Consider the following 12,165-nt stretch of genomic DNA (forward strand, 5'->3'; position numbering starts at 1 on the left):
TTATTTTTTTAAATATAAACATATAATACACATATTTCAGTTCATAGACCCATTTGATTTGTAATATTTATCAAGATTATCACTAATGAAATTCATGCTTTCCAAAAAAAAAATTATCAAGATTAACAATTAGATCCTGTGAAATATTATCATGAAATAGGTAAGTATAGTCCAATTGAATTAATATTTTTTTTGCGTATTTATTAGTTAGTAAATATGAAGAAAATATATCAAATTCATATTTTAATGTCATTTTTTTTAACTTTTTTAATAAAATAGGCACGTGATCATTATTAGTTAGTAAATATGAAGAAAATATATCAAATTCATATTTTAATGTCATTTTTTTAACTTTTTTAATAAAATAGGCACGTGATCATTAGGATTTCTAATTTTATTTTTAAAATTTTAATAATTTAATATATATTTTTATACATATACATACATACATATATATATATATATATATATCTCTCTCTTCCTTTAAAACCAACCTATATTCATTTATGCAGTTTGGTATCTACTCTCGTTTCTAACCATTCACTTTAGATAAACTCAAAAATGGAGGGTGGAGATATGGAGAATTAATTTAGTGTCATTAATTTTGGCACTTGGCATAAATATGTTTCCCTCTATCATGGCTATAACCAGAGCTCTTACTCAGTTGCACTTCCATTTGATATGGATAAAAGCATTATCCTACATCAACTACGATTGGCAAATTACGATTACATATGAAAATAAAGGTTTTTTTTTTTTGTTTTAGTTTCTATATATTTATATGCAAGAAATTTTTTTATTTATATTTTTATTGTTACTATTTTATATTTTTATAAATTCACTTATAGTAAAAGTTTTAAAATTAATCATCAATGTAGAAGTTAATAGTCCGTAGAAAAACTTCACAATATTAAAGATAGTTTTAACGAATGGTTCAATAATTGATAAGAGTGACTCCGACCTAACAAAAGTAACCAGACAGTAGTATGCTAACTGATCAGGGCCTTGAACTCCGAAGAAACCAATCGGAGATGGTGCAGGTGGGTTTATGGAAATAAGCAACCGATTATATTTTTCATCGATAAATCAGTCGGCAATTTTTGTAAGTAATAAATTTACTAACAAAATGGATCCATTGGTATTTTTTTCACCTTTCTCTTTTAATGCGCACCAAATAATTAACGATAAAATATACTCTGTTGGTAAATTCTATCAATATTCTATTGATGATACATCAAAAATTTGATTATTTTCGATCCGTAGGTATTTCATCAACAATCGGTCAAAAATTATTAACGGATTTCCATCAATGGACTTGATTTTGTCATTAAAGGTCCGTTTTTCTGATAGTGAGTGAAACTTGACTAATATGAATCTGATAAAAGGTATTAAACACGTAACCAGCTAACTAGTTAGATGAAAAACTTATTGATTATAGTGTCAATAATTGAAAATTTTCATGAAAATTTTGTTTTAATATGAATATGAATATAATTGAATAACTATTTTTATCTTATACATTGATGTTGTGGTTGGAAAAATTTTATAACTTTTTGTTTATATGCTTGTCACGCATTCACTCTAATTATAAATTAAATTGATATATAACAATCATATAAATTCAGGTATAGTAAAATTTCGAAACTTCATCATCTATTTATAGGATTATAGCTCATAGAAAAACTTTATAAAGTTTAATAAGTGATTTAAGGGATTTTTTTTACAAATGATGCGATAATTGATAAGACTGGATCAAACCACCACTTTAGGTTTCACGCCCACATATTTGTAGCATATCTTTAATTTACAATCCTCGCCTAACAAAAAACAAGATATTTGGCCCCTGTTTATGCTTTGTACAATATTCAAATGTACATGCATTAATGAGGATATGTTTGACGTCATTGTATTAACATCTAGTCTTCATTTCAAAAGATATCTACTGCATTATTATTGTGATTAAAAAATGTGATTTAATGGATTTTTTTTTCTTACAGAAAATGACAATATATATATATATATTTATAATTAGAAAAAAAAGAATTCGAACCTTATTTTTATCTAAATATCATATACCAACTAATGAGTCAAATGTTCGAAATGCTATATATATATATCTATAGGGCTGTTAGATAATTTGTTCAATTCTTAATTAATTAACATTTGAGCATTTGAATCATAATAGATGTATTATCTCTTTATTCAAAATATTGGATTTGAATTTTTCATTCTCTCAAATAAAAAATATAATCACAATAAAAATTACTAATATTTATTGATACCTAAGAAAATTTTAACAATGGGATGTTCTCCCTTATTGATGCTTTGTAAAATGGTCCATTATGCATGTACGGAGAATTAAAAGGCATTTATATGCATATTCACCAAGTCACAATTCGTCCAGCAGCTCTTGAGGCTCAGAGAGATCTTTATTCCTTCTAAGTGTAAATTATTTGTACCATGAATTAATTCAAGATAATATCTCAAGTCTTGCCCAACAATTAATGAAGTAATTAAATGTTAACTAGTCATCCCATGATGGTTATCTTGGAAACCTAGTCAGTGTTTTATCTTTAATGATGATAAGGTTGAAATTAAACTCAAATTTCCAACTTGAACTTGAACATGATTTAACTTTTTTTTTTTTTTGAAAATTCATGATTTGACTTTGTTAATGATTCATACTACCCAATCAATCCAAGTACAAAACTAAGATTGTAAAATATTCAAGCCAAGTTTGATGATGCATGTATATACAAACTTGAATCAAGTAACAGTTTAAGCAAAGTTGAAACAAACTTTAATGAAATCATAATCAATTTGGAAACGTAAAAGTATATTTTCTATAAAGTTGCTGCTTCTCTTTTCTTTGGTTGCTGTTTTTTCCTCCTTTGGACCATGTGATTTTATGTCCACGATTGGTTGAGGGGTGGGGTAGCCGTACAGTAACCTCGCCCCTCTGATTTGCCTACTGTTTATTTGCCTGTTATTTCCCTTTTTTTTATTTTTCTTTTTTGTTCTTTGCTTTAATTTTGTTCTAATCCTATTTTTATTTAATTATACCCTTTGATCTGTCTTTAAATTTGATTAATTAGTAAATCTTGTTTTTGGGCTTGATCATTGGGCTTAGTGAATTATAAGGCCCAAAGAGCTCTTAAAGACTAAGCCCTAAGATGAGTTGTACCAATATCCAAGCCTAAATAACTAAAGGCTAAAAATCAAAAATAAAAACATGAAATTAAAAAAATGGGTGTCTACACAAATAAGTCATTTTGATACAGCCATTCCTCATATAATAACAAAGATAAGGCCACACCACTTAAATTCTTCTGTTAACCATAGATGAGGCTTCAGTTTACAGAAAGATATGGAGAAATAATTTAGTTATCAAATATATACCAAGCAGACGAGCAGGATCGCTATGAAGATTATGAATAAATTTTCCTACTAGAAGAAATCTCTTTGTTATCACAAGTTGACAATAATGAGGCAATTTAGCTTGAAAATGCAAAAATAGTGCGCAACTCATTTTTTTTTTGTTTTTTGTGAATATTTTCAATGGTAAGAATTTGAAATTTTATATGTGTTAAAATTTAAAGTTTTGAATTTAAATTTTAAAATAGAAAAAATTTAATTTATAGGATGACTGTGTCATTCAAAATCTTTTATGTCTAGGCAAAAACTGATATTATGATCTCTAAGTTTTTTTTTTATATATAGTGAAAAAAATAAAGCTCACTACATCATTCTAGACCAGAAAATACTTATACTATCTGCAAGTAAAATTGCACTAATACTAGATGGTGGAGAATCCATAATATGTAATTTTAAGAGAAGATTCTCATGGTGAGTGGCCATCCAATCCGCACATTGATTTGCTTCACGATGGATGTGAGTTAAGGTACAGTTCCAAAACCGTTGAAATAGCTCCTTGATACACTTGAGTAGACCTGCATTCTGCTCCGGTTGCAAACTTTGGTTAGAAATTTTCTGGACAGCAAGCAGAGAATCTGACTCCACTTGAACCTTTCTAAATCCTTTGTCCCAACATAAAGTTAATCCCCAGTATAAAGCCCATAACTCTGCCTGCAAGGAACAAGAAATACCAATTTTATAGTTGAACCCCAGGAGCCAGTTGCCAACTTCATATCTGATAACTCCCCCTGCTGCCGCCATTCCGGGTTGACCTTTAGCACTTCCATCAACATTAAGCTTAACATATGAATGTTTAGGAAGTTCCCAAGATATTAATATGTCCTTCTTCACCGCGTCATGCTCTCTCTTCAAAAAATCCCAAGCTTCTTTAGATTTGGTCCATATTTGCTGCCAAGCATCACGTGACCAGTTAAAAGAGTCATAAAAAACAAAAAGGTTCCTCCAATACCAGATTAACCATAAAGAATACATAAAAATAATGCTCCATGGTATTCCAGCAAGGATATCTACACTTCTCACATTGTCCATTATCCAACTTTTTAAGTCAAGGGAAAAAAAACTTCCATTTATTAATGTGGGGTCAATCTGTAGCCAAAGATTCCTACAAGGCCCACAACCCCTCAAAGCATGAAGCAGGGTCCCCATTTGACTGCAACACCGAAAACAAAAAGGGGAAACACTCACATTTCTATGAGTAGCCACACCAAAGTAGGTAGTGATTCATGGAGGATTCTCCATATGAAGACTTTAACCTTCCTGGTGCAAACAGTTTTCCATATGTAGCTCCAGTGAGTTTCTGCATCGAAAGAATCAACCCTTTGCAGATCATAAGTTGATTTAATTGAAAACCTTCCATCACTGGACGGAATCCAACAACTAGTATCTCCCTCTTCACTAGTAGGATCTAACTTTACTGCTAAAATCATCAGTATAATATTACGGGGAAGTTCTTGCTCCAATATTTGCATATCCCAGTTTCCTACTTCATCACAGAAGCTGGCTACAGGTAATTCGAGATCCATCTCCGATAATGGATTAATAGCATAACTACAAAGAGGTCCACACCTTAGCCAGTTATCTGTCCAGAACTTTGCTTTTTGTCCATTGGTAATATTCATTCTTAATCCTTTCTCAAGAACTACTCTGCTTTTTAGTATACTTTTCCACAAAAGCGAGTCAGTTGATTTGGCTGTTACTGACATGAAATCTTTAGTCCTTAGATATTTCTCTTTCAAGAGCTGCACCCAAAAACTTTCTTGCTGCTGCCATATACACCATGCCAATTTAGCCAATAATGCTAAGTTAAATTTTCTAGACTCACAGATCTGTAATCCACCTTCTTCTTTTCTTGCACAGAGCTTTTCCCAGCTCAAAGAATGGATTTTCCTGGAGCTGCTTCCATGTCCCCAGATGAAATTTCTATTAACTTATCAATTTCCTTAATAGTAGACTCAGGGAGAAAAGATGTTTGCATTAAATATAAAGCCATCGTACTAGTTAATGCTTACACTAGTGAAATTCTTCCTGCCATTGAAAGATTTTTATTATTCTAGCTCTCTAGCCGAGCCTTGATCTTAGATACTAATTTTGAATATGTATCCCTCGAGATCCTTCTATGCAACATTGGCGTCCCAAGGTATTTTTCAAAATCCTTAGTCAAAGACATCCCAGCCACATTACTTAGCAAAGTAGCTCTTGTGCTGCTAATGTTAGCAGAAACCAGCATTCGTGATTTTGAGAGGTTAACTTTTTGTCCTGATGCCTTACAAAATTGGTCAAGAGTCTTTTTCATTACTCGCACTTGCTTGATTGAGGCAACCCCAAACAACATCAAGTCATCCGCAAAGTAAATATGTGAAATAGCAGAACCTCCTCTTGTCAATCGTAATGATTTTCAGTCTCCTATGTTCACAACGTTGTCGATTAGTTGTGATAATTTCTCCAAGCATAGTACAAAAAGATAAGGTGAGAGAGGGTCTCCTTGTCGAATTCCTCTAGTAGGTGAGAAGATATCAGAGATCCTTCCATTCCAAATAATGAAAAAAGATGGCGTTCTCACAATAAACATTATAAGATTTACCCATGAAGATGGCAGACCAATCTCTTCTAGAATTTCTTGTAAGTAGTCCCATTTTAGTCTGTCATAGGCTTTCTCAAGATCTATTTTTAGTGCAATTGCTCCCTCTTTTCTTCTCATCGATCGCATTGTATGTATTGCTTCTTGAGCAATTATGATATTATCAGTGGCTTGTATCCCCGGGATAAAGCTGCTTTGAGTCTTACTTATGATATCACTTAGTAACGGCCTCAAGCGTTCAGCTAGAACCTTACTAATAGTTTTCATCATGACTGTGCATAGGCTTATTGGAAGGAGCTGCATTATTTTTTCTGGGCTCTCCACCTTAGGAATGAGGGTTATCAACATGTAGTTCAGTTCAGTTGGGAAACAACCAGAATTATATGCAGACTGAACCATCTTATAAATATCTGACCCCAAGGTAGTCCAATTTTTTTGAAAGAAAGCTGGTGGGTAGCCATCAAATCCTGGACTCTTGTTTGGATTCATTTTAAACACAGCTCTCTGCACTTCTTCATAGGAGATGGGTTTAGAAATAGCTATTATTTCTTCTTCTTTTAACTTCCACTGTGTATTTCTAGGGAGAGAAAAATGCTCACCGTCATCCTTGTACAGATCACGATAGAACTCCATAGCCAATTTTTCCATTTCAGCTTGATCATAACACCATGTATCATCATCCTTTTTTAATGCCGAAATTTTGTTCCTTCTATGTCTACTTTTTATCATGGCGTGATAAAATTTAGTGTTTGCATCTCCATGTTTCACCCAATCTAGTCTAGCCTTTTGCTTCCACATAGCTTCTTCTTGATATAAGATTAAATTGTACTCCTTCACTAGTGAAACTTCTAAATTCTGAAGAAAATCATTTAACTTATTATCTAGTCGGGATTGAATTCCCTTAAGTCTTGCAACCACCCCTCTTTTTCTTTTATGGATGTTTCCAAATTCTTCATATTTCCACTTCTCTAGAGAAACTAACAAATCTTTAAGAGCTGCATAAATGTTTGTCCCTTCTGATTTCCAGTTTTCTCTAATAAAATCCTTAAACCCTGGGTGAGTCATCCATGATTGTTCAAAACGAAACCTTTTATCTGGCTGATTCTCTTGCAAGCTGTTATTACACTGTACCATAATAGGGTGATGATCCGAATGGGTTCTTGGCAGAGACAATACTTGAGCACAAGGAAATAAATCACACCAAGCCTCATTTGCTATTGCTCTGTCCAGTCGAACTCTAGTATAATTGATCCCATCCCTTTTGTTGCACCAAGTAAATTTCGGTCCTGAAGCTCCCAAGTCTCTTAATTTGCAGTAAAACATGCAGTCACTCATTTGATTACAAAGGCTAAAGTTCACACTGTGTCTCCCTCGTTTCTCATCTGGTGATAAAACCTGATTGAAATCTCCCAAAACCATGCACAGCAAACCATGTGCTTCACTTGCCATACATAGTGATCTCCATAGTCATTTTCTTTCCTCCACAGTAGGACTACCATATACTGCTATTAACAACCATGTAGCTTCTTGTGACTTTACTAGAGCATGTATTAATTGAGATGAGAAAGCCAATATTTCAATATCAATTCTAATATCATCCCATAGGATCCAAATGCCCCTTGAAAATCCACTAGCTTCAACCCTGAAAAATTTTTTCATTTCGATTCTATGACAAATTCTATCAGCCTTGCCACCCAAAATCTTTGGCTCCAATATAATGAGAACATGAAGCTTGTGCAGCTTAACTAGATTCTTGACATTCCGGATACATCTCTGAGAGGCAGCTCCCCTCACATTCCAACTCACTATGTTCTGACTCATAAAATAAAATTATCTAATTTCAAACCAACCTAACATACAAAGCAAAAAAGAAAGCTTGTAACATTAGCAAGATTAAACTTGCATAATGTCCTCTTCTCCTATCTCCAAGTCCATATCTACCGACGAGGAGAGATGCTCTGTTCTGATATGACTGCCTTCATCCTTCTTTAGGCATTCTCGTTCCCTGGCAACACCATTTATACCAACTCCAATTTTTCCAACATTAGCCTTTTGTTGTGGTATTGGGAAAGATGCAGTAATTGGAATGGTTTCCATCCGAGTCTGACTAGCTAATGCTATCTCCACTAGTGCTTGAGAGTTTCTCTGTATAGCCATTCCATTTGACCCCATCAATGCAACATTATTCTCCCTTGCTTGTATCTTCTCATTGCTCCTAATATCTGTCTCTGATGAAACAGTCTTAGGAACCAGTGATGTCACAAGTGTACCTTTTGATGCTAAAAGAGTAGGATTCCTGTTAGATACATTCGTTGCTTCTTGTAGAGATTCCTTCAAATTCTGCTTCTTCTGCACAGCCGTAACAATTTTTTCAGGCTTATTAAGTACTTTTTTCGTGTCCCCCCTTAGCATGGTCTCGGGAACAAATTCCTCATCATCTAGAGTATTTCCTTCCTCTACTAATATATAGAATCTTGAGCCCGGTTTAGCCACTTCTTTAGACGTCCCTATCTGTGGCAACATCTTTAGTTTAGATTTGGTCCCTCCCTCAGTCCTATTTCCACTGTTCCGTCTATAGGTTTTCTTAGCCACCATCCACGGCCCATAGGGTGTAGATTCATGTTCCCTTACAAGATTTTTCTTTTCTGAAGCTAATTTGGTTGCTTGTTCCTCCGAAAAGCCCTCTGTTTCCTTTTGACGGACTGGACAAAGATCTGAACCATGCCCGAATTTCCCACAATGGAAGCATAACATGCGTAATCCTTCATACTCTACCCTTGCCATCGTCCTCCTATATAGATTTTGGGAACTAATGGTTTGGTTAGATCCAGTTCAACACACATCCTCGCAAACTTTCCCCCTATTGCATAGGAAGTGGTTCGATCTATCTTCAATGTTTTCCCAAATAGATTCCCAATTTTGGACATCACTTCTTTATCATAAAACTCCAATGGCATGCCTGGTAATCTGATCCATGCTGCTACAGAATCAATGGAAGCTTCATCCGATCGAAATCTTGGAGACCATCTTCGAATAGTAAAATAATGATCCGCAATAATCCAAGGGCCTTCTGATAGAACACGCCTATAATCAGATTTATTAGAGAATTTGAAACAGTAATAACCAGTGTCTAGATCCACTGCCTGGAACTCTCCTTTTAAGGACCATAACTGTTTCACTTGGTTGCATAGGTAAGTATAGCTTATATCTCCCCCTAACAATTTTACAATTAGGGTTTTCCTCCACGGTTTCCTGATCCTTTCTTTATTTGCTCTAGTCAGACTAATATATGGACTTTCTATGTCAGATCTAAACTCGTCTTCATCGGACTCAAAATCTTCCAAAAGACGATCCTCGTCCTCCGAATCTTTTGAAACCGGCATAGCCTCTGTATCGTCCTGCAGTAAGACATTCCTGTATGATGATCTTGGTTTTCCATCCTGCAATGATGCCTATTGATCGATCAAGACCATTGAATCTGCGCCCTCCTCATTGCTTTCCAGCCTTACTCTTCCTCGTTTCGATCCCACTCTAACAGCTTCTCTCCCTTGGTTCCCGTCAGCATCCGTTGGTGGGGCTCCGGATGAGTCCGCCTCCATACAGGCGGTACTGGGTTTTTTGTTTTTCCCTCCCCTGCTTTCAGTCGCCGTCCGTACAAGAAAAGAAAAGTTCTTTCTCTCTCCTTACCGTTAACAATGTTAAACTAATAAAAAGAGACTTAAATGATTTTGTCTATTATGATCTCTAAGCTGATTAATTATTTTAATATTAACTAAGCTAAGCTCAGAATTTCCCTGCAAGGCAAAAAACATCCATGAGCTACTAGCAGGCCCGTTAGCCGTGTCTGCCTGCGAATGAAACATGTTCATGCACAAGATGCCTTATTTTCTACAAACAATTACCCACCATTAATGCAATGGTGGAATCAATGTTTCATATTTTGAAGATGAAAATAATATTTATAAAATAATTATATTAGAAATTTAATTTTATAGAAGTAAATTTATCAAATTTTGTAAATATAGTTTTGGTTTATTTTTTTTAAAGTTTCAACGTTGATCTTAATTATTTTAAATATTTGACTAAATAGAATTTTAATAATTATGTATTTGACAATTATTTTATTCATAGTTTTGAAAAGAATATATTTAATATTAATTAATAATGATTCATAAACAAAAAGTAGTCAAATTTAGACATTAATTATGAAAGGAAAGATTGTTACTGTATTAAAAAAGATGCTACTGGAGAAAAAAAATGAAAATCTTAGTCCGCCTCAGCCCACGAAAGAAATTCAACCCCCCATCATCAGGACAGCTCATTTCCGTGCTAGCTATACAAAGCTCGCATGCCATCAATATCATCTTGGCCTAGATTCCTTTTGATGGTTCCGGGCATGTATAATGCAAACATAATCGCATTCGGATCCCGACTATGTCCAAGGCCTAGAAGATGTCCTATTTCATGCACTGCTACGGATTCCACATCAATTTGGTTCACTGTGGTGGGATTAGTGCTCCAATTCTCATCTGCATCGTAATGAAACCTGCCGTCTTGCGGCGCAAAAGCATGAGCCAAAACGTTTCCTGGGCCATCGAAAGGATAGTTATCCCAATGAAAGCGGCGGTGAAACCCGATCACGATATCGGCTTGGGTGAATGTCGGTGCCTGCCGGAAAGTGAATTGGGAAACAGCTGCCCATTTCTCGAATGCCCTAGCGATGATAGGCCTCAATTGTTGAACACTGATCACTATTGCACTGGAACGGAAAGTGTAGGTGAGTTGACGCTTGCTCCATTTAGGCATCCCATCGAAAAAGGTATAGTTAGCTACCATGTCAAGCTTGTCATACTCAGAATTTGACTCGTTAAAAATGTCAGCAACACCACATCTAGGGATCAACATTTCTTTGATGGTATCAGGATCGATTCTACCCGTTACCTTGAGACGATAGTTTTCTTGATATTTTTTTAGGGCGGATTCCAACGAGTCGTCATAATCATCAGTGAGATTGATGTGATTGGGGTAATAGCCAAAGGCCTTGAAGTATTGCTTGACGTGATTAAGCCCTTTAACTTTGTATCCTTTTTGAGCTCCCTGTAGAAATTGGAGGGAGTTGGAAAATTGGATTTCAGACTGAACCACCAAAGCTTGAACTACAAGGAAGAGAAAGAAAGCTCCGGAAATTAGATGATGAGAAAGCTTGGCAGCCATTGCTTTTGATAGAGGTAGTGGAAGATAATTCAATTATTTATACTCAAAAAGTTAAGTGCTTGCATGAGTTCTGCTACAACAACTCTCTTTGATAATTGTTTGGGCTACGTTCGGCGCAAAGTCTTCCTTCCTATTTATTTACCTACTTTATTCTACACAAATTGACCATAGAAGTAATTAAGTTAGGATTGCCTTCAATTTTAGATTTTCATGCAAGATAAACAAAAGAAAATTTAATGTCAAGTTCGGTAAGCACTAAAAGAGCTATGACCAGATATTAAATTCCAAAAAATAATGATGGTTCTAAATTTATATCTGAAATAATTTCTTTTTACTAGCAAAATAAACATGTGATCATAAAAACAAATATTTTCACTTAAAAATCTAACCCCATATTTCATTGTTCTTGTACCTTTATAATCTTGAAAAGAATTTTCTATTTAATTTTCTTCTTCACTCCTTTTCGTTTTGCGAAAATTTTCTAATTAATTTTTAACCATTCAATTTTTTGATTGACTTTATCTTCTCACTCACTTTTTAAATAGATTTTAAAAAACGGTGAAAATGGGAAAAAAAAAAAAAAGGGGGTAATTTAGGGGAGTGAAGGCTACAAAAGTAACACTTTACTATGAATTAATGTCTTCAAGCAGCTAGCCTGGCTACTCTCTTTTCAAAGGTTGGGAAACTAGCCATAAAAAACTTTACAAAATTGGTCCCATTTTGTTCTGTTTCTCCAAACGAGATGATGATGTTTTCTTTAACTAGGCTTTTATTACCAATTGATATCTCTCTTTAAGCAGATTGTGATTTAAGAGTACTATTGGAAAGATTTTTATCCCTTCACTATTAGGATTTTAAATTTCAAAGAGTTTGATCTTATCAATGGGAGCTGAACTAATCAATTGGTGTATAGTATTAAGAACTCATTACTTCTACTC

General features: G+C 34.3%; 1 protein-coding gene across 1 annotated transcript; it reads right to left on the reverse strand.

Annotated features, from left to right (window-relative positions):
- Positions 1-10,227: 10,227 nt before the first annotated feature.
- On the reverse strand, positions 10,228-11,227 carry LOC18602109 (metalloendoproteinase 1-like). The gene has a single exon (XM_018119249.2). It carries the CDS (start codon positions 11,225-11,227, stop codon positions 10,343-10,345), a length of 885 nt encoding a protein of 294 aa, XP_017974738.2. The 3' UTR covers positions 10,228-10,342.
- Between the last annotated feature and the right edge of the window lie 938 nt (positions 11,228-12,165).

This window comes from Theobroma cacao, chromosome 4, assembly GCF_053813885.1.
Source record: "Theobroma cacao isolate CCN51 chromosome 4, ASM5381388v1, whole genome shotgun sequence".
Taxonomy (NCBI): Eukaryota; Viridiplantae; Streptophyta; class Magnoliopsida; order Malvales; family Malvaceae; genus Theobroma; species Theobroma cacao.

What these genes read in the sequence shown, in the direction of transcription:
- LOC18602109 (XM_018119249.2), bottom strand. Translation starts at nt 11,227, where the DNA reads ATGGCTGCCAAGCTTTCTCATCATCTAATTTCCGGAGCTTTCTTTCTC.